The sequence below is a fragment of the Hippocampus guttulatus genome, chromosome 18 (assembly GCF_054856545.1).
Source record: "Hippocampus guttulatus isolate MCC_2025c chromosome 18, RoL_Hgut_1.0, whole genome shotgun sequence".
Lineage (NCBI taxonomy): Eukaryota > Metazoa > Chordata > Actinopteri > Syngnathiformes > Syngnathidae > Hippocampus > Hippocampus guttulatus.
In genome coordinates, this window is record NC_141278.1 from 5,007,789 (window position 1) to 5,030,623 (window position 22,835).

The 22,835-nt window shown below is 45.4% G+C and overlaps 2 protein-coding genes across 5 annotated transcripts in view; one reads left to right on the forward strand and one right to left on the reverse strand.

Moving 5' to 3' along the window:
• Nucleotides 1-14,533, forward strand: pals2b (protein associated with LIN7 2, MAGUK p55 family member b). 2 transcript variants are annotated; one of them, XM_086136532.1, is made up of 13 exons: nucleotides 1-109; nucleotides 6,198-6,441; nucleotides 8,142-8,260; nucleotides 8,487-8,639; nucleotides 9,740-9,892; nucleotides 9,974-10,201; nucleotides 11,628-11,759; nucleotides 11,840-11,936; nucleotides 12,475-12,543; nucleotides 12,615-12,776; nucleotides 12,860-13,062; nucleotides 13,200-13,328; nucleotides 13,560-14,533. In XM_086136532.1, the coding sequence occupies exons 2-13, from the start codon at nucleotides 6,318-6,320 to the stop codon at nucleotides 13,734-13,736; spliced, it is 1,746 nt and encodes a 581-aa protein (XP_085992658.1). In that variant the 5' UTR covers nucleotides 1-109; nucleotides 6,198-6,317; the 3' UTR covers nucleotides 13,737-14,533. The 2 variants fall into 2 exon arrangements, with proteins under 2 accessions (XP_085992658.1, XP_085992659.1); XM_086136533.1 differs by having other exon boundaries at nucleotides 8,142-8,242.
• The window catches only part of ago2 (argonaute RISC catalytic component 2), a 17,865-nt gene continuing 8,232 nt past the window's right edge, over nucleotides 13,203-22,835 (reverse strand). For 2 of the 3 annotated variants that reach the window (XM_086136530.1, XM_086136529.1), the window contains exon 20: nucleotides 14,891-22,792. In XM_086136530.1, coding sequence (XP_085992656.1) covers nucleotides 22,684-22,792 — 109 coding nt within the window. In that variant the 3' untranslated portion in view covers nucleotides 14,891-22,683. Of the gene's footprint in view, nucleotides 13,351-14,890; nucleotides 22,793-22,835 lie in introns of those variants that run through there. The other variant, XM_086136531.1, reaches the window with a different exon arrangement.

Sequence of the window (22,835 nt, forward strand, 5' to 3'; positions counted from 1 at the left end):
GTTCTCTTGCCATTCTGTTGCGGGACCAGGACTGAGACTGAGTGAGGGGTCTTTAGTGTCCACCCGGGACATTTTGGCGAGCGATTGCGAAGTCACACGCTCGTTAAAGGTAAGAAACAGCTTCCGCCTTCGTTTTGGTTCATTCTTCCCTTTGAATGGGAATCAGATTGACAGTTTGTCGCGTGTGAAGAGTTGGAGGGGCGCGTTGGTAGGTCGCGTGAGCAGCTGTCATTATGCGGCACGCGGGCACCAATTGTGGGACACGGATGGATGTGTCTCTTTTTCTTTGCTCCCTGGGCTGAAACGCGGTGACTGTGTCGTAGTAGCAAGCGTACACACCACAAAGGCTGACGGATAGATGACTAAAAAAATGGCCGCACGTGTGGCTAGATGCACGCAATACTCACAAAAAAGACGCATTCGTTTTGACGTTCATTTGGCATCTGAGAGAAGAAATAATGTCCTGATTGCACAGAGTACATGACATAATCGTGCATATGCATGCTTTTTAAAAATAAAATAAAAATCTCACAGTTTGAAAGTTTCCAACTAAGTTGAATTGTGAGGGTTTGATTTGGATCCATTGGTACCAGGGCCGTTGCTAGGCATAAAACTCGAATCGAGCACAGCCCCCCATAGTGGTCCCCCAGCCACTGGTCCGGAGCGCATATATACAGGTATATATATATGAATGAAGGACATTCTTATTACAGCACTGCAGTGCATTCATATTGTAAAATAAAAACAGGAAACAAATCGCGCCGTCTCTAGGTGAGCTCTACCATGTGAAATCAAATTGTAATCACACGGAATCGTCCTTGAATCTGATTGCACCACAAGAACCAAGCTCCAGATCGAATCGCGTTCATGAACATGAAGTAGCCTGGTGCCTTTTCCCCACCGATTTGGACATAAAGCAGGCTGCAGCTCTGCAGTATGGATTTGTCATAGTTACCACAGAAATAATCCAGAGGATGCAAAAAGGGAAATGGTTGCATACAATTCGCACGGCTTGGCAGGATCTGGGGGAGTTTAGGCTGATCCATGCTGCTTCGAGGTGTATTTCAGGCTGCGGCAGGTAGAGCTTTCTACATTTACCTTGTGTTACGGAGCTCAGGACACTGTGAAACTCCATGAAATAACTTTTTCCCTCCAGTTTTTCATGCTGTTTTCAATTTACAACAACACGCAAATGTCTTGCTACCGTCACTCTGAAATCACTCGGCCACCATTTCTACTATGAGTGAGGTGTTGTGACAAAGCGCTGTGGCCTCCGCTCGCAACAGAAAGCAAAAAGAAACTCACAAGTGGTGTTTTCGAACTCGCCAAGCAGTCACCGGGCTGGCTCTGGCTTGCACAGTGGCCAAGTACAGCCTATTGATTTTCTGTTTTGTCTCACTCTCCCCTGAAAGGGCCATCCCATAATAATTGACTAACAAGATGTCAGATCTATTTCATATGAGCATCCGGGAAGAGGTCCATTGTGGGCCGTGGAGGGCAAATAAGCCTTTGACAAGCTTTTTATCAGCTGTTGCGCCCGGCTTCACGTGGCGAGGAAAGCGAGGGCAACCGGACCCCGCTAAAGAGAAGGGCGCGCTTGTCTTCTCAAATGCATCGGGCTTCCCCTCTTGCCTTCGATCTTACAATAGTCTAATCAGATGAGCTGAATCTAATAGCGCGGAGGAAGGAGTGTAGACAGTGCATTAGGGTATATGAGTCTCAAGGCAGGGAAGCCCATAATGACCCGAGCCAGGATCCAGCGTGACCTTTATTGTTCTGCGGGCGTGGAACGAGACCCATTGCGAGATTTGTCAGCCCGCGTGCACTTTGTGCACTAGGTCTCGAGAAAAAAACAAAAAATTAAGCCAATGTTTCTGAAGTTTGGATCTGGAGTTGTGATATATTCTGACTTCTGTCCGACCTCAGTAATTACACAGTAACTACACACAGTGTGACAATCGCAAAACTATTGCGTTGGTATAAAACGAAGGAAAGGCATTTCAGGAAACTCCCTATGTCCTGCTATGCCTTCAGATGTTTGGCCGCTGATAGAAATACCTCCGTTTCATTATCCTGTGACTTTTTGAATTATGCCTGTGTGATTCCGTTAGAACAGCACAGGCACTTTCGAGTGATATTGACCCAGATAAGAAGGCCCAAAACACAGAGGGATCAGAGGAGTGACTCAACCTACCCAACAATGGAACATGGATCATCGGTGCTCTTCCCTATCCTGTTCATTCATCACCGTCTCCCAATCGTGGTCATTAACGGAGGTTGTGAAACTGCTGGAAAACACAATTAACCCTTTCAGGGACGGCGCTTATTGCAGTGGACAGCTTATCATGTTATCAGGTTCCAAGAGTGCATGAAAAGGGGTTAAAGAACGTCGCCTGCGCTCAAGAGTGAATTCGTCACGTTACAATGACGAGCGATCAGTGAACGCGTGAGAGAAATGGAAATAACTGCCGCATCCGATTGCGCTGACTCACCAGTTTTCCGAGGCGGCCGTGGTCTTAAAGGGACTCTGCGGATAAATAGAAAACAAACGTCAGCTTTTTGGCCGACTGCTCTCTGTGCGTTTTGTACATACGACTTCAGACTCATTCTCGTTTTGATGTACACAATCTGACAAGAGCCTCGGTGTGCCAAAGTCGTAGCGGAGCGTCATGTGACAAGCTCCTCACGATCTGCAGGACGGGGCAACTTGCATGAATGTGACTTAAGAGAATGAGGTCTTATTTTTTTTTTTTTTTTTAATGTCAAAGAAATGTGCAGTGATGCGTGACATTGTTGCGATCAATGAGTTTCTCTCAGAAATGGAAACAGAGAGGAAAATGCTTGCGCAGCTACCGTGTTCAAATTGCACCCGGCATATGATATCTGCATATGTTCATCGCCAAAAACAAAGCGCAAACCAAAAACTGTACCGTTTTTGTTTTGGTCATTTTTCAAATTAGTTTGGTGAGGTGTACTTTTTTTCTATTAGATTGTCTAATATTTTCACGACATAACTTTTTGCGTATTAACTCCCAACTACATTGTGTTTGTGTGCCGGACTCCATTGTGCTTCATCGTATCCCATAATTCCATTTTCACAGATCCAATCGAGGTAAGCGGCGAACGCATGGATGGGATGACGATTATGCCGTCATTTGCAACGGCGGCCATCTTACGGGTGACATGTGTAATCCTCTTACTGTGCGGCTGCGTTAACTCAAGAGAGTGACCTACATTGGGGTTGGAGGCAGAGGCAGGCGGGCGAGAGGCGGGGAAGGGCGGTCGGGTGGGAGGAGTCAATTCGTGTCCAAAGTCGCATATTCGACAGCGGAGGTGCACCTGGATCATCTGAAAGAGATTCCGGACAAGATGGAAACATTATCTGCCATATGACGATCATACTTAGGCCCGACTGAGTATAAGGCGGACCTCATGACGCATCGGCTTTCGTTCTGTGACTTTGCCGTTCGACCCCGCGTCACATTTCGACGCTCTCGGAATGCGTCGATAAATATCGCGACACAAAACAGTGGCGTCGACGCAGCCGTCGCATGTCTCTGTTGTTTCCCCCAAAGCAGATTTGGGTTCAACACACCAGGCACTGATTTATTTTGCAAATACAAAGATCTGATGTCAAATGCCAGTCAAGTCAGATATCAAGACTTCCGCTCAGAAAGCATCCCAGGGTTGACTTGCGTCTTGGCTGCTCAACACTTTTCGTCGTCACGGACGTCCGACTTTTATTCTCTCGTCACGAATCGCTTTTAGACTACATTTTAGCTCCTCCGAATGTTTCCTTCCCCCTTTCATTGCTCCGCCATCAGGTCGCAAAGCCTCCTTCTGCTTTTCTTGCCGGCATTTCGCCGCCTTCGTCTGCTCCTCCTTATTGTCAGGCCTCACGCGCCGGGCGCCGCCGCTGCTGCTGCTTTATCGGTGCGGATGACTTGGCAAAGAATTAACCCCCCCCCCCCCCCCCCCCGGTGCCTCTTCCCTCCGTTAACATTCCTCTAAGTGCAATCCTTTCACTTCCAGCAAGTATGGCGAGCCCGACTTGTTGCGTAATGAATCGAACGCTCACTCTCTCTTTTTACAAGCAATCCTCGATGAAGGACTAATTATCTCCGACATGAGGAGACGGGCCAGGGTGCCAGTGAATGGGCTCCTTCGTGTGAAGTAATCACACGTAAGCCTGGAAAGTGCAGGATGCTGACAAGACTTGACTTGACCCGCAGCTTCGGGTCAAAAGCGAGGAGAACAATGCCAACGTCAATTCCTCTTTGGCATCAAAAGCTTCCCGTGACTGCTTTTGGCTCTCAAAGTAGAAATACCGGGTGTCGTCTATAAAACAGAAGAAGCGAGTGAGTGGAGGCGAAAAGAAAGGACAATTAGGTTTTATGGATTCTGTTAGCGCGGGTGCACTAGACACCTCTCTGTACGTGCAAAAGGCGGCTTGTGAGAAGCCGGTAGCGCTTTAATTGTGAAGGTTGGAAATAAGGTCAATATAACTGCCTCTCTATAATGCCGCTCCACTCACAAGGGAGATTTTTCAAGAAAACGTTTCTGCATACCGACGTGGTTTTAACGCGCTTCGCTGGGGGGCGGGGGGAACCGCCTGACAGATTTATTTCACGTGTTTAGTGTGAAAATTAGCAATATAAATTCAGGGGCGAAAGGGGGGGTTGCCTGTGAGGCCGCACATGGCGTTCATTTCCCTTTTAAGCGCAACACGGAGTCAATAGCGGCCGTGGTCAAGTCAACACGGCCAACATTGGCTACTGTATGGCGAGCGAGCGGGGCAAACAGAGATTTGTAATCCTGTGCTTTTGTGGCCGGATTAAAATCCAACGGCGGGGTTGGGGGATGGGCTGGTCAAATTGAGGCTGGATTAAAAGGCTGTGGGCCCGCTTGGTGCACAGCTGTGTCGGGACGGGAGGGGCTCAAAGAGGGTCCTGGCCTGTACTGGGATGACACAGCTTTGCTCGGAAATATAAAGGAGGACAAAGAACGTTTATAAACGTAGATCAATAAATATATATGTATATATGCACACGGAGGCCTCGAAACTAGCCTGACAAGATGGTTGGAAGAAGAAGCAAACACAACAAGAACAACATGGCATGCGAAAAATTCTTCTCAGGACAACCTGTTAGTTTTGTTGCTTTGTTTTGATGTCCCGGCAGGGTCGCCTGCAGCGCGAGCGCGACAGAAGTAGCCTCATATGAGCAAAAAAAGCAATCGCAACTCGGTTGGATGAGATTTCATTGGTATGTTAGCAATTTCAGTTCCATGTGATTTATTGAAACGCTGCAAACCGTTTATGCTTTGACGTCTTAGATAAAGTAATGTTTCACCCCCCCCCCCCACTCTTCTTTTGGGCCCTTTTCAGCTCCAGTCAAAGTAATAGTGGCTCGAAAAATGATATAATGAAAGGACCAGCTGACATGGACGCACTTCTTGGGATGGCCGCGCCCCTCCACTCAAAGCCCCGTTTGGTGCGTGTTAAATTGCAACCTCATAATTCTGTCAGCAGCTCCCGACGTTCGCGGGAGACACCTTCATAGGACGCGTAAAGAAGGAAAATAAAACACACAAGAGCACAATCTGTACGCATAGTTTGCTCCGCGGGGGTCCCAAACATGGTACGCATGGGGGGGAAAAGTGGAGGAGACTGGGAATGTCGGGTCAAGCCACCCCCCGCCCCCAAATATTTATGTAAGATTACTTACGTAATAGCATAATATCTTACTTGTGTGTGTGGAGGGGGGGGGAGTACTATGTCTAGACAAGCGGGCACAGCACCTGAACTTTGGGTGGGGTCGAAGGGGCGAACGAGGAGGGGTACTCAAGCAAGCCCTCGGCACAGGAGGAGGATTGTGGGATTATAAATTCGTATGAGTGCGCGTATGTGGCGGAGGCAGGGCATTAAAAGAGTTGCGGGGAGGAGACTGACAAAATATTGAGCAAATCTGCGTGCGCCATCCAACTTTCAGCTTCTTTTGCGGCTTTCCTGCCTGCCTTTCACAACTTGCATTCACAAAAAAACGCCTTGAATTTGCCCCTATGACCCCCCCCCCACCACCACCACCCCCGCGCCTCCCCTACCCACCCCCCACCTCGCCATCACTTGATATCCAACCCATTTTAATCTCCCTCTACTGCTCTTCAGTTGCTTTCCGCTCTTCTCGTCTTGCACTCAGAGGCTGAGTCCAAACCGGGGCAATCGGAGCAGAGCGCGGACATAACGGCCGTCGCACAACGACCGGCGGTTCGCATACTTGCGGCAGCGGGGAGGAGAAAGAGGGAAGGAGGGCTCGGCGATGGTCATGGCCATGGAGGATGCCAATGTGGCGCGGACGGAGGAGGAAGAGGCGCAAGAAGTGACGTCACCGCCGGCAGTGGACGCGCCGGCGGTGACCAACCAGGAAGCGGTTGCATCTGGAGGTGAGGAACTTGCGAGGAGTGTCGAATCATTTCTCTGGACGTCTACAGGTGATGGACTGGAATCTGATTGACGGCGGAAACTATTTTTGAGCGCCCCGTTGTTCGCATGATTTGGGTCTCGACAATTCTTTTTCACTGAAATGTCGCTGAAGTAATCGGAGAATTACAGTTGAGAGGCTGAAATTCTGAGGATTTGGAGAATTTTAAATGGACCCTTTCAGGGACGGGGCGGTTATTACAGTGGACAGCTTATCGTGTTATCAGGTTAGACTGCAGGGGTGTCAAACTCATTTCACATTGTGGGCCACATACGGTCTCAGCCGATGTCAAGTGGGCCGCACCATTAAAATGATACCATACTCTGCTATAAATAACCAAAATAATATGGCTCTCCTTTGTTTCGGTCTAAAAAAAAGCACAAGAACATTAGGAAAATGTTGAAATGTAATGAACATATCTTTTACAAAACATTTCATGAAGCACCTTAGATTTCCTTCGACAAATGTGCAATTTACTTTTATCTTTCACATATATGCATTGCAACTGATCCGACTGATTGTACAAAGGCAACGTCTGCTGTGTTGGGTCTGTCTCAGTGACAGGCCTGAGACTGCTATTGTCTATTTCTCTGATCAAAACAATGTTGTCTTCTACTCTGATCAAAACAGTGTGTCCCCTAGCGGACACTCCACGCATTGCACCGTATTAAATATATTTATTCCGTGTCTTTTATGCTATTTTTTTCACTTTTAAATGATCCTGCGGGCCTGTTCGAACCTCCTTGGGGGCCGGTTCTGGCCTGCGGACCGTATGTTTGACACCCTGGGTTGGAGTGTGAATGAAAGGGTTCAACAAAACAACACAAAACATCAAGTCTGTCATTATCAGTCTGAAAACAAAGCCTAAATCATTTTCCACTCTCATCTCCTACTGAAAAGAGAAGAATCTAGTGTTTTTTTTTTAAAAAAAAAACATTTTTTGAGGTGAGAAGTCTATTTTTGAGTCCACGTGGCAGCAAGCCAGACGACAGGATGAGACCAGCAAACATTCCTGTGGTCAAGGACGCACTGACGCTGACCAAGTGGCCAAAGGTCACAACAGATTATGCAAATACTCGCAGTGGAAAGTGGGATCCTTTGAGAGCAGATTAGTTGTTTTTTTTGGGGGGGGGGGGGCTGGGGGGGGTCAATGAGTTGCAGAACGGGGGTGTAAATTATCAGCTTTGGGAATAGTGAGTAAATGAGTGGAGAGCGGCGCAATGATTGTTTACGTGCTTAGTCGCGTGTTTGCGACATGTTTATGTCTGTGAAAGCGGGTTGTTTGTGCGCGTGTGTGGCCCTGACAAAAACGCAGTATTGATTCTCGTCGAGTTGAAAGTCGATGTTTTAGAGCGCCATCCAGAGTTTGCATATTTTTGCTTTAAAGCGTTCCTTGGCCGCAAAGTCAAATGCTTTTCTTTACAAGCGTTAAGTGTGTTTTTTAAGAATTAGGAGTTGGGCATTAGGGGTTAGGGGGGTTAGGCTGAGGGAGTTGGCCGACAAGCATGTGCTGTTTATTTACATCTCGTCAATGTAGCCCGGTGCTGTTGTTTTCCGGGGATCGCGATGCAAATGAGACTTCTGCATCGTTTGCGTTTCAGACCCGGCCAACTCAAATTGTCTCTCTCTCTCTCTTCCTTATGTCGATTGTCTGCGGCGCAGCCATGCAGGAGGCGTTGGATAATCTCGGTGAGGTGACTGCCTCCGGGGGCGCCAAAGACATCGACCTTCTCTTCCTCCGCGGCATCATGGAAAGCCCCATTGTACGCTCCCCGGTTGAGGTAGCACACATGAACACACCGAGTTAAGGGCGAGGAGATGAGCCCGCTGACGCGCTCGAAGGGGCGCAAGCCGTCACCGAACGCTTGCCGACTGGAGACGAAACTAGTGCACTCAATGCTGCGCACGTGCAACTTTACCGTCATCCGTTGACGCGTCGCTGCTCATCTGCACGCAAACCGTTGCCCGAGCCATCCTCCCCTGAGCTCGTGCGTCTCTCTCTGTCAGGCTCACGAACAGCTGGAGGAGGTGAAGCTGGAGGCGGTGCAGGACAACAACATGGAGCTGGTGACGGAGATCCTGGGCGACATCAGCGGCCTCAAAGTCAGAGACGACAGTGCGGCCGAACTGTCCAGGATCTTGCAGGAGCCGCACTTTAAGGTGAACAGCACTCCTAATTTGGGGGCGTGTTTTGTTGGTTACTCTGGGGGGGAAACACTTCCACCCTCGCAAAATTCGGTTGAGTTCGATTTTTCTGCTCATCAGATAAGCAAAATTCCACTGAGGGGGCTGTTGTCAGATTTGCGAGTTTATTACGATTGGACTCGTCTCTAGCTACGTGGTAACTTCTTTTTGCAGACACAATTGAGTGGGGTGAGAGGTGTGTGCGGCTCCCAATAGGTCAGGACTGTCACTATTCGGGGATTGCCGCTGGCTTTGCTTTTAACCTTGGGCATACCGTTCTATTTCATTTTATGCCGTTTTTCTTTTTTGTGTCCAAAGCTTGCCTCTATTCCATCTTTGTGTTTCAATATACATACATACACATTTATTTCAGTTTTTTAAAGACAACGGGGATCCTACACCTCAAAAGCTTGATGTGATAGAGAAAAATTGAGAAGGCCCATGTCATTGTTTATTTGGAAAATAAAAACCTACATGTATATGTGAAAGTGTTTATTTTACAAATATTTTTACTAATTGTTGCAATGTTAAAAGGGTAAACAGGAAACATTTGTCTCGCTTCTGAAATTGGATGAGAAGTGGGTCAAGTATGAATCAAATAGATTTGTTGATAATCCATATTTGGGATTTTAGCTTTTACATGATTAGTTTTCCAAGGAAGGCACATTCCGAAGCGACAGCGGATTCCGATTGGTCATGAATTGTTTATTTTGAAAAAATCTTGGCTGCTCGGTGATGCAGTGCTATTAAGGTGTAAACGCAGAAAAATGAGCTTGTCTTGAAGCTTGTTGCGGCACACCTGAGTGGATATGTATTAACATGGGGGGCGGTGGGGGTGGAGTGGTTAGATTGTTTATCCATTGAATGAGATGTCACATGTCTTGGGCTACATCGTTATGAAATGAAAGTCTGCGCAGACTTTTGGCATCACAGAAAGCTTAATGTGGACCCTGTGAAGCCCCCCCCCCCCCCGACTTCCACAAGCTCAGACCCAAAGCCCCAAAGTGTCTTTCTATATCATATAATGTCACAGAATCTTCCTTCAAGCACTGTCCCTTTTGTCCTTTTCTCCTCAGTCCCTTCTGGAGGCACACGACATGGTGGCCTCCAAATGCTATGAAGTCCCGCCCCCTGCCGAGATGGCCAATGACGCGGCGGTGAACAGCGCCCTCATGCAGGCGGACGCCGTGCGCATGATCGGCATCCGGAAGAAAGCCGGGGAGCCTTTGGTGAGCCCAGACTGAGCGTGTTTACAAAAAAAAAATTTTCGTGAGCAAGAATCAAAATCAAACCTTCGTTTTCCCTCGCAGGGCGTCACCTTTCGCGTCGAGAAAGACGACCTCGTTATAGCCAGGATCCTCCATGGCGGCATGATTGACAGGCAAGGACTACTGCACGTGGGCGACATAATCAAGGAAGTGAACGGCAAAGACGTGGGCAACAATCCCACCGAGTTACAGGACATGCTCAAGGACTGCAGCGGCGGGATCACCCTTAAAATACTGCCCAGCTACCGTGACGCCCCCGCGCCCCCGCAGGTACACACTCACGAGCATACGTTGCAACTGGAATGAGGGACAGATGCTGGCCGGTGATACACTGGTGTCCTCCGAGCAAGAACGTGAAGTCTATTAATAACACTCCACTTCCTATCTAGGTCACATGATCTTACATCTGCGAACGCTCTCCATTCACCGGCATTCTGCCGCGTTCTTTTATGCATGCTCGGTAATTCTTAACTCATTCACTCCCAAAGACGTTTTTAAACGTCTTTTCAGACTTGGTCCAGAATTGGCTGGTACTGAATGAGTTAAAGGAATTAACGGGAGCTGCAAACGCAAAACATTGCTTTCGAAAACGTGCACGTTAATTGAGGAATCTAAATTGCCCACGGGGCACCGGCTCACCCCCCCGATGAGAAAAAGCAGGAAAGGTCAACTCAGAGTGTCAACAGTAGGCACCAGTCTACTTTTGGGTGACGGATAGGTCGAATCTTACCGCTGATCCGAAGAGATTCCGGCTGCTGTAGAGCTCGTCCAAAAACATTCTTGGGGGATCCGCAACTGCGGGTAAACACAGTCAGAATTTCTAGTGTCATGTAGGCTAACTTATCAAATATCAAGAGGACTAAAACAGGGAAAGCAAAGCAGAGCTGAAGGCCACAGCTGATGCATGAGGGGTGTGTATTACCGCTTTGGTTTCATCATTACCGCAAGTTTCGTTTGAGCCAACGCTTTGCTGAAGAGGCCACAGCATCCCTTTCACCGACAAACAGCAGGTCAAAGCCATTAATCTGAGCTACAAAAATGTCACGCTCAAGCGAATGGTAACCATAGCAAAAAAAATAAAAAAGATTTAAAGTCAAACAGCATCAAGAAAAAAAATGAAACAGTTCAATTGGTAGGTTAGCCTTCATGCGATAATACCATGACCAAAGTTGGGGCATTTAATTTATTGCCATCTTCCAAATCAGCCATGATCATGTTCGCTGTAGTTGAATTTCGGCCATGTCTATTTTGGCCTCGACTGGTGGCCTTTAGGTCTCGCTTCCAAGTCAGTTGCCTGATGCAACGCCTTCATTTCGACTCACACTTCACACATGAATTAGCGGTAAAAAAGATGGCTAACCAAGAAGAGACACATTCACTAGTGAACGAGGTTTCCCAAACCGACCTGCTAGAAAACAAAAAAAACAAAAAATCCCGTTTTGTCAAACGCTCTGCCTCACATATTGTGCACGACTGTTATGATATCACGGGGGCACAGACCACCTCGCCCCCCGGCACCATCCCGCCATTGACTGGTTTTTACTGCTTCCTCTTGCCGCTTGTCTAATTAAATCAGACAGAGGACTTACACTTCCTGACAGAAGGTCTCCACTCTTGCGAGCCGGGTGCATTCTCGACACCCATCATCGCGTTAACGCGCGAAAGCAACAGAGTTTCCTGTAATCACTCCTCACAGGTCTACGTGCGGCCCTACTTTGACTACGACCCGGCCAGCGACAACTTGATCCCTTGCCGGGAGGCCGGCATGGCTTTCAAGCGAGGTGACATCCTTCAGATCGTCAACAGAGAAGATCCCAACTGGTGGCAGGTGAGAGGTTTGCATCGATTCTAGACGGCTTAGTGTTAAAAGACGACAATGGCGACGTGTGTTGGGCAAATGTCTCGTAGGCTTGTCATGTCGTGGGCGGGGCGACGGGGCTGATACCTAGCCAGTTCTTGGAGGAGAAGAGGAAAGCTTTTGTTCCACGGGACTTTGATGGATCAGGTAGGCATTTGGAGACTTTTTTTTTTTTTTTTGGCGAAATCCACTAATCACCGCTCTCCTGTTTTCTGGAATTGGTCATGTGACGTTCGCAAGCTGAGCCCTTCGGCGCCGCAATGTCATTGTCAATGTCGACAGCAAGTGACAAAATGGTGTTTATAACATTTTGCCAGCTGTCTCAAGTCAAGCGAGTTAACGGAAACTGAAAAAGCTTCGTACAATGCAGTGCCACCCATCCTGCTGCAAAGTCATAATCATAAAGGTACGATCAGACTGAAACCAATTTGGAACCCTCCCGATTTTGCAAGGGGACCCAACGTTGTGCTCACGACGACGCCGTTTCAGTTTCTCTCATCCGTTTTTCAGTTGGATTAATAAAGCAGGCCATCTGGTGAGTCAGGTTCGCCCTGCTGAGGAACTTCAACTCATCATGTTTAAAAGTGGTCAGGCCTGCCCTCTAGTGGCCAAATACTGCACAAGCAAGGCCATGTGAGAGGCTCGATTGATCCCTTTTCTTTTTTTTTTTTTTTCCCCCCTCCAGGCATCTTGTGTGGCACTATTGCTGGGAAGAAGAAGAAGAAGATGATGTATTTGACCGCCAAGAATGCAGGTCAGGCTCGTCGCGTCTTTGCTAGCGTCACTTTTGATACCCTGAACCCGAATAACAATGCTGTGAACTAGAGTTTGACAGGCACGAGCTGCAGATCTACGAAGAAGTGGCCAAGGTTCCACCATTCCAGAGAAAGACACTAGTTCTAATTGGCGCGCAGGGCGTGGGCCGACGAAGCCTCAAGAACCGGCTGATGGTCCTTCAGCCCACCCGCTTCGGAACCACTATACCATGTACGTCATAAGGGCACTTGGTTTCTGAGAACCTCAACATCATGCAGAGTTCTTTCTAACCAATGCGACTTTGCATTGGTAAGATACAACCCGGCGTCCCCGCGACGAGGAACTGGACGGCAACTCGTACCACTTCACTTCCAGGACAGAGATGGAGGTGGACGTGAAGGCCGGCCGCTTCCTGGAGCACGGCGAGTACGACGGCAACCTGTACGGCACCAAGATCGAGTCCATCCACGAGGTGGTGGCAGCCGGGCGGACGTGCATCCTCGACGTCAACCCACAGGTCAAAGAGAGAGACGGAGAGTTTGACAGTGAAAATTGAAACTAGGCCCACAGGATACTGATGTTTGGCATTCATTTAGCAGTTTTTACTTTTTTTTTTCTAATTGTTAAAAGTTTTACCGTGATTTCTCCTTCCAGGCTCTGAAGGTCCTGAAAACGGCAGAGTTCATGCCTTACGTGGTGTTCATCGCCGCACCCGACTTCGACACTCTCAAGGGCATGCACACAGCCGTCGTGGACGCGGGCCTCACCACCAAACAGCTCACGGTACGCAAAACTCCATTTGAGTCTACAGCAGAAGCGGGCAAACACTTCACTTTCACTGGTCCGCGTTTAGTGTGGGATACACCATAATCACCCCAAACGGCTCAATTTTGTCCCCGTGTGGATATATCCCGAAATTCGATGTTACCCGCCGGTCAGACTTTGTCCACACTTGATCTACGCCAACACGTTCATGCCTACTCGCATTTATTAACTTCAAGTCACCGTTGGCAGGACGTGGACCTGAGGAAGACGGTGGACGAGAGCGCTCGCATCCAGAGGGCTTACGACCACTACTTTGACCTGACAATCACCAACGACAACCTGGACAAAGCCTTCGACACGTTACAGGCCGCCGTAGACAAAATGCGTGCTGAATCTCAGTGGGTCCCAGTGAACTGGGTGTACTGAGGACCCCCTCGGCCTGCGCACGCCTAAGTGTGTCCGTTTGGGCCCGGAAGGAGTTGGAACACGAGGATAACCAAGAGCTACTTCTGTAAAATAAGACAAATATTGCGGTTGAATTTGAACACTCTGTCCTTGTGGCCACGCAACTTTTTTTCTACTTCGACTGAAAGGGAAAGAGTGCTTATTTATTATATAACTTTTTATTAAAGCTCTTTCTATACGACGTGAAAGTGCAGCAAAGAATAAAGGGGCATCTTGTATTTTTTTTAAATTTCTATGTCTCAGTTTGCTGTCCATGTTTCATCATCGGATGCATCTTTATTCTGCTGATACCAGAGGGCTTAATTTTGTTTTTGTGTAGAGAAAAGTCATACTTGTTCACGATCAAACACTGTTAATTTTTTCTGGGGTAGTTTTTGTTGAACGTGGTTATAGTTTTTAGTGTACTTTTTTGTCATAAATGATTCTGCCTGCCTGCCTGGAGCACATGACCTTCACACTGTCCTCATCTTCAAGCCAACGTGTTCATGTTTAACATATGTGAAAGTCGCAAAAATTCTACATGACAACCTTAAGAGGAAACCTCTCGTAGACGGCAGAAAATAATCTTTTCACTTACATGTACGTCTTTATTTATTAAATGTGAAATTGTTCATGTTTTTCCTTTTTTTAATTCCCAGTGCCACATTGTAGGAAACCCGCTGCCTGTTGAACGGGTTTTCATAAATCACTATGTCAAATGATTAGTTTCTACCTTTTTACCTGCAAAGTTAAGATGAATAAAGGTGACTGCATTTCAACAGCTGGTTTTATGAGCTGTCAACTCATTTGGGAGTTTACTATTTACAATAAATCAAACAATGACAAAGGAACAAAAAACAATAGTATTGAACAATTTGGGGGGTGGGGCGAAATGAATGCAACAAATATTACAGGACGGTAATGTAAATGCTTGATTGAAAAAAGAATGCAGGTGGCTAGTAGGTGTGGCTCATGAGCCATGCTTTGCTCATCCACATCCTGGACGGCACTATACAACACAAACCAAGTACTCCCTGTGCAAAGTATTTGGGCAATAATTTGACTTTTTTTTTTTTTTTAACTAGCTTAAAATACAACCGCAAAAGAGAACGGCAAGGAATTCCCAACAATCTACATCTTTTGCAAACAATTTTTTTTTATTAAAGAATGTAACTTACAGTCAAGCCAAGGAAAGAACTACATGAAGTGATACGTATTCACATTGTGTCCTAACAGGGTTTTACAGCATATCTTGTGTTCTGTAAGCGTAAATGTAGACAAGGAAAAAAAAAAAATAATAAAAATAAAAACAGAAAACATAGAAATTAAAAGCTTTACAACACCCCAAAAAAAGAAAAGGAGCTTTCGCAAGTGGATGAAGGATTTCAAAATCAGCAATATATAAAGACCCGTCACCCACTCCCTCCCTTTACCAGAATAGGAATGACTGCAAATTCACTTTTGGCATGTCATGGTTTAAATAAGGGAGAAGATAACAGAACACACGAATTAAGGGAGGTTTGAATTCACATGGCCGTGCGGGCTGGCTTTGGTCGGTTTCTTTGTATTGGCTGAGTGAGAGACGGACAGAAAAATGGATTTCCTGGTATCAGCTGCTTGATTGAATAGTGGACCGTCACTGAGAACAAGAATGGGCCAACTCCTTTGCTCTCATTTTTTTCCCCCAGTGAAGTGTAGAAATGAATGTGGAGGACGCATGTTTTCAGCTGAATACTTGTCATAAGGTTGGGTATGTTTTTTTTCCCCTTTGCCCTCAATATAGCCCATTATTGCAACGGTGACTTGAAGTTAATAAGTTTTTTTTTTTGGCTTAGGTGCTCGCACATCTGCATGTAAGTACAAGTGAATGTCATTTATATATCACGAAATTTGGACAAGATTTGACGGATGTTCTCTACTTGTAATTTTAATTTATGGCAGCAGCCATGAAGTTACGTTACGTCCCCGCAAAATGAAAAAAAAAAAATACAGTTAGCCCATTCTTGTTCTTGCGTAAGAGCTCATGATTGTCGAAGGTAAAATGTATACGCCAACCAACTCTTGAGGTTATTTTAAGACAATGTTGCTTTTGGGACTACAAGGACAGAAAACTGGGGAACATCAGACGAGATAAATACAGCGCGGCCTCTTAAATTCAAACCTCCCCGCGGGGGTGGGGGGGGGGGGGAGATAGAATTTTATTGGACATATTGAAGTACACTAAAGAAATAAGTGAATGCAGCATATATCAGGCTTATGAGGTACTTCATGAATGGATGTATAGATCTATATGTGTGTATAGCTATATATACAGTATATTTAAAAAAAAAAAAAATCAGATCAACCTTTTTTAAATTTAATTTGAAGAAGTCATATTCCTACTATTAGCATAAAATACCTCGATTTTTGTTGATTTTTTCGGCCGACGTCAAGTGGGCCGTGTTTGAGACCGCTTCAAAAGTGCAAAACACAAATACTGATCGATCTATACGCAGCATCTATGGGCCAGATTGCCACGTCTCATGGCGGTAAGGAGGGGGGGGGGACCAAAAAAAACAAACCCCCGGCAAACCGGTAGCGGGACTCATCGGAGAAGTGAGCAGTTTCGACAACCTCGCGGACGTTTTGTTGAGTTTACGATGGATTGCTTGGCTGTGGAAAGTGGTTGTGCGTAGAAAAGGAATCTTGTTTTTATTGCAGTACTGGCTGGACCGTGGCAGGAGGAAAGCTTATTGTAACGTAGCGGTAAAACAAACAAACAAACAAAAAATAAAAAAGACAACGGTTACCAAACACTGGCTTGTATTGACCCAAAAGGCCTCAAGATGAACGGATGACGACACGCCTTGACTTCAGGTTGGAAACTTGGAAACTTCCAAAGCCTCGTTTCTACCAAGCAGTTAGTTCATTTCGGTATGGTTGAATTTCCATTTTAAAGGGTCAGTTCTTTGAAACACCACTTGCGTTTCAGCGTTTTTTGCTCGTCGGTACAACGGAGATTTTTTTTTTTTTTTTAAATGCTATTTGTGTGACTTGCTTTCTCATAGGACTGCATTACTTCTCATGCTCAGTTTAGATTTACATGGCATGATTCAAGTGACAATTCCGAAATTTCGCTTTCGAGTGGCCCAATAAATGACTTCATAATTCAAACGCTCAATGGAATAAAATATCTTTACAATCCGGACGCGGACAGAAATTAGATGCATATCGAATTCTGAGCAAAAGTAAGTAAATATGTTTGAAATATTGTTTATTGCTCTTTTGTGGAGTTGTGCACGGTGACATTTTTTTCGTCAGCGAAAACACCGCCATGTTGAATACGACTCACATGAAACGTACATATTAAATGTAATGTTAATGTTTAAAAAAATGGGTGAAAAAAAAGCTACCGGTAATTGGGCACTTTGATCTGCAGTGTGAATCCATCCTTTAAATCCCTTCAAATTGGGTCCCTTGGCATTGTCGATGCTTTCTCAATCTAACAGTGCTCGCACATGATATGAACTTGTATCGTTCACTACAATATGGGATTTTTTTCCCTGTTATTGTAAATCAAGGCTAATATGTTAGCTAGCACCGCACTGTGCTCTGAGGTAGGTTATTTTTTCCCCCCCCAACCTGGTAAAAAGAAGCCTAAAATCCTAAAATTATTTTTTATTTGAATAAAACATTTTAAAAACATTGCCCTAGCGCAGCTTTTCCAATTTGTACTTACATTGACGCTGGCCATTAACACATCAACAGTGGCTTAGTTTGGAGAACTGGGGTGGACTAAAATGACACTTGCGAAAAGTTGTGTTGTTTCAATCAGACGGGAAATAAAATTGCGGTACAATCAGCAAACGTAAGAATAAAAATAATCTATCAAGAGATTGACTCGTGAATAAAAACAAAAAGGAGGTGAAGAGAAGTCGAGGACAGCTTTCAAGAGGGCAGTCATATCGAGACTACAGGCTAACGATCACAAGGCCAAAACGTCTAAAAAGGAGCCAATTAAAAACCTCACCAAAACAACCAACAGACATAAACAAACTCAAAAATTATTTGGGACCTGAGAGAGTCCACTGAAATATCACCATGAAAACTTGCTGTATAGTTCTGCAGGAGGACAGACACCTAGTCAAAGATGAATATTACTTTTAAGAACCAAGAACACCTTTAAATAAGAGCAATCCCCAGAGGAATACAAAAAATAGGCCACACACACACACCAAAAAAAAAAAAAAATCAAATTAGAAATGTAAAAAGGTGGCTAAACGACATAGTATTACAAACCACACAGGAGCTATAAATACATTCATTGATACCTGGAACTAGCTAGGAAAATGGGTTGTAGCGTAGTAGCGCTAGCACAGAGAGAAGACACACAACTATCCAACGGTAATGCTTTGGGCACACCTAATTAATATACAGACGACCTAGCTTCGGTCGAAAAACTGCTGGAATGATCAAGATAAAATGTTATTGTCCACATTACGTCATTTCCGCCGGAGACAAAGAGCTGCTATCGTGAAATGACGTTTCAATTAGCTTATGTTAGCCCGTTGGTCTGTCTGTCCTAGTTCAGGGACACCCAAAAGCAGTCCAACTAAGGTGAAAATGTGCATTTAAGTTACAAAGATGCAAAAATGTAAATAATGATCAAAAAGAATCAGGGGAATAGGATGTATGCAGCCCTGGCGTCGGTAAACTTATTAAACTGTGCCACGTTTAAGTAGGAGACTGCCATTACGCTGGAGCCACCCAAGCTTGATCATCATTATCGAGTTCATTTTAGGTCTCAAGCTAGTGGCTAAGTACAGTGAAACAAAGGGATGTGGCCGCCTGTGCTTGCCGGCGGATGCCACAAGATGACGAGCGGCAAAAAGCACCACATGAAGCTCCTCAATGCAGTTCCTGGCGCCACGATCCCTCAACTTACTTCAATGCGGCGGCAAAGCAATATCGTTACAAGACGGCGGCAAAGTGAACACTCAAGAACGAGAATATGGAGGTTAAAGAGTATATATGAATTTTAGGGATGGGCATTTTTTTAAACTGACCGATTGTTCATTCTATTTACTAATTTGTGGTCTAGGTCAGCGATTCCCAACCCGTGAGTCATGGCCTATTAGTGCATCTTTTGAAGTGGCCAGACCAGTGATCCAATTTCATGTCATTGGTCCAAAATGTATGCTGTATTTATCCCAAATGAGATACATTTATTCCGATACTGGCATCAAAACAGAAGTACATTCAGAGATTCTCCCAACCCTTTCCAGATTGAGACACTGGTGGATTTCACCCGCAGTCCCTTCGAAGAAATGGCGTGAAACGTCCATCTCGATTGAACACGTCAAAACTCCAACATCGAGAGATTGGTTCACATGAGAATGGAACAGCGTTTAGAAAATGTCAAGAACCCGTTTATTTTGGTCTCCATACGGTTTGGATCTTCTTGATACCGAGCTCATCAGTGCCAATTCAACTTCTCCATCCCTGCCGCCATAATGACAATTGGTCCAACGCTTTCTCCAGGTTTAAAAAGGCATCGGGGATATTTGTGAAAATCGCAGGAGCTGTCGGACTAAGGCTATTTTTTGGCTCGGGCCTGCTCGGCGACAAAAGCCAACTACTGCTTTCTTTCGGAATACAAACAACCTCGGCCACCAGCCGACGGCTATCCTAAATGCTGGGCGGGGGCTACAAAATCCATTCTTGTTTTAGTGCAAAACAAACATCGTCAAAAGTTTGGACTTGATATAGTTAAAGGAAACGCGATTACGTTGTGGCATTATAAGGTGCTGGTATAGTAGTAGGTCAAGTCAAACACCAAAACAGACAAACAACAAGTACAAAACCTTTTTGGGAAGAGACATTTCCCATCCAAATTCTTCCTGGTCATTGTTCAACGTCAATGGTAACGATATGGAATGGGAGGCGGGGGGTTGAAGTCAATTTACAAACTGGTCTTTTGCAACCTCTTATCAGAGGAAACCAACAGCTGGATGTATAGTTTATCATTGGTTACATGCTTTGCTCAAACATTTATTTGGCAGGCGGTGAGGTGGCCACGCCTTTAAATAACTGCTTGTGAACAGACGCGGCGTTGTCCTAGCCCCTCGGTGGGTTCTGTCTGAAAGGCACGGGTAAATAAATTCTGATTTTTGAGCGTAAAAGTGGCGTGGAAGGGGGTACTGACATCAAACAGGTGGCCTGAGAAGACTTGGAACACTTATGAGCCATTGACACACAACTCCATCCCAAATCCTGAAGTGGAACGCGTAAAGACTGCAAATACTTGTGACCAGATTACGGGTCAAGTCCAAAAAGCCAGACCACAACATCGCTCTTGGTGTCCGCCCCGAGAACCAATCTGGACACACCGATGCGGACACACTTAATTTCAAAATGACTCGCAAGGCATGACAGTATACGGGAACCAAACCGATCTGAACCAAACCACACAAACATCCATTCCTATGATTTCTTTTCACTATCCGCCGATTTCCAGGTTTTAAGTGTATAAGCCAAATGACAGCGACGGGATGACCTACTATTGTCGTAAATCTCAAGTAGAAATAGAACAAGGTGTCAAAAAGAAAGACTTTTACATCACCGGTGCATAGAGACAATGGCTAAAAAGGGAAAAACTGTGTGCGAGTAGTGACGCACTTCAAGAATTTGGTCGTGCAGCTCGACGCTAAAACCCCTTGAAGAAAAAAAAACAAAAAAACTATCTGTTGAATTATGAAAACACAAAAAGTGTGTTCACTGCCACGCACACAAAACCGGGAGTCACAAAAATTATACTCAATGCCATTTAGATCGATAGCATGGGCAATTATGCAGAAATGGCCAGCAGTGTGATGTTACCATAACACTTGAACAGGTAACAAGAGGTAGAACACAAAGCCATTTCCATACAATTACACCAGTGTCATAATATGGCCAAGACAATTTCTCTCTCTCGCTCATTCACGCACGCACACACACAAACAAACCTACTGGAGCTCATACCAATGCTATGCTATCAAAAGTGCATCCACGTGTACATGCTTTGAGACGAGCACCAAGAAGTACAATATTGACATCAACAGGAAATATCAAGTACACGGTGTTCTGAATGCCCCGCAAACACAGTCAGTCGGATTTCTGGTGGGAAGATGGCAAGAATAAGTCTCAATTATTTTCCTTTAGCATTCCAACCATACGTCTCATGTGAAAACAAGCCAAAAAAAAAAAAAAAAACCTGTGGGCCGGTCCAGTGAGATGGTTTGTAGTGAAAACATCTCATGCATGGGTTTCTTTTTGTGCTTTGAATGTTTATTTGTAAGGGGATTTTTTTTTTTAAATCTTATTTGGCTGAGAGCAGACCAAATTGTCCAGCTGTATAAAAATCAGCAAAGCTACAAAGGACGCGACTAAAAGCGACATGATTACAAACGACTAAAAGCGCCACCTACATCTATAAAAACTCCGGATTGGGGTGAGAAGCCCCTTTGCTAAATCTCATCGTTAAAAACAATGCATAGTTCGAAGTTGAGACGTCATCGACTCCATTCAAGACGACGAACGCGAGCGAGCTTCAACTCGATCGAAGTGGACAAGAGAAAATGTCCGCAGAATGACTTGAGACTGCTACGAGTCTTGAAAGGCAAGATTTGCATTGGACTCTCGACACAAATAGTGTTACTTTAGATTATCGGTGGGCCTGTTATTTAAAAAAAAGTTTTATTTTTTCATTCAAAAAAAAAATATATCCGTTTCGGCAGTCTCCACTGAAGATTCATTCAAAATATAGCTCATTTTCAACATCATAAAAAGACTCGGAGAAAGTCATTTGCATAAAAACAATGCTTGTGTGTGCGACAACTCCTTTCGCTTCCAGGAGGAAATACTTGCAGTTGTTTTTGAAGGAATTTGCTCTCAAAGCTTTCAGACCACTGTACCGAACGCATCGCTATGGAAACGCCACATCAATGCCCTCCTCTGACAATGACGCTGCCCCACTTCCACACATATACACTGTATATATACTGTATACTTATACTGGGGGGAGAAGCGTCTAAGTTTTTATAATAGGAGCTGGCTACATGCATATTCATTAGAAAGTTTGAAATTAAAAACATTCTAGAAAAAGACATGGGAGTGGAAAAAAAGTGTTTCTGCTCCCTATATTGATTTGTACATCGTGCGTCTTATAAACACGGCTCAGAGTACATTAAAAAAAAAAAAAAAGTATGCTTTCTGGGAACCGGTCCCAATAGGGGATTGCAGCACGGCCGTTGGGATGCAAGTACAAACTCATCAAAACAGACAACTACGTTGTATCTATGAAAATATTAAGAGCCCTGGAAGTGTTGGTTCAAGAGTTCATGTCAAGATTCAAGAGGGGTTAACTGTCCCACATTTTGGCGTATCATGGTCATCCGGGACGAATACTGAATTAAAAAAAAAAAAAACATGGCTAAACACACATGATCAAATGCGGTCTCAGAATGGCACTTTTATCACTTTCAGAGTGCTCGATGTGAACGTCGCGAGTACTTTCAACTTGATTAAAGTACCCATTCTTGACAGCGCACTTGGCTGGTCAATAATGTGCGCCCGAGGAACAAACGAAAGCACCTCCTCAAATAGGATTTTTAAAAAATAAAAATGGGGGGGGGGGGGGTGCCGCTTCTCCTAATTCAGAAAGCACCGCGTGGAATAACAATACTTTCATATTTTCCGACAGGGGGGAAAAAATAAAATAAATAAACCCCGTGTAGAGGGCTTGTTTTTGCAACTTACAGAGAGTGGATTCGTCTTGGGTACCTGCCAGGTGTTTTAGATAGGGATCTCACACAGTAAAAGCACACAGCTGACAGCCGGACAGCAAAGGGGGTAGTGCGTTTCCTCAGCAGGGGGTCCTTGGCCCACGCCAACCCGGCGGCCTGCGGTCTCAGGCGAAGTACATTGTGCGCAGGGTGTCCTGGTGGATCTGAACGGCTTTGGCCAAGGCTTGTTGGTCACGCCCGTTGCTCTGACCTGATGTGTGACTGCCCTCGGCACTGAAAAGTGAGAGATCCACCAGCGGTTATCGTGTGGAGTGCT

Bases quoted from the DNA above. Each gene is read 5' to 3' on its own strand.
- pals2b (XM_086136532.1), top strand. From the start codon at position 6,318: ATGGTCATGGCCATGGAGGATGCCAATGTGGCGCGGACGGAGGAGGAA. The intron at 13,063-13,199 runs GTCAAAGAGAGA...TTCTCCTTCCAG, and splicing joins TCCTCGACGTCAACCCACAG to GCTCTGAAGGTCCTGAAAAC. The intron at 13,329-13,559 runs GTACGCAAAACT...CACCGTTGGCAG, and splicing joins TCACCACCAAACAGCTCACG to GACGTGGACCTGAGGAAGAC.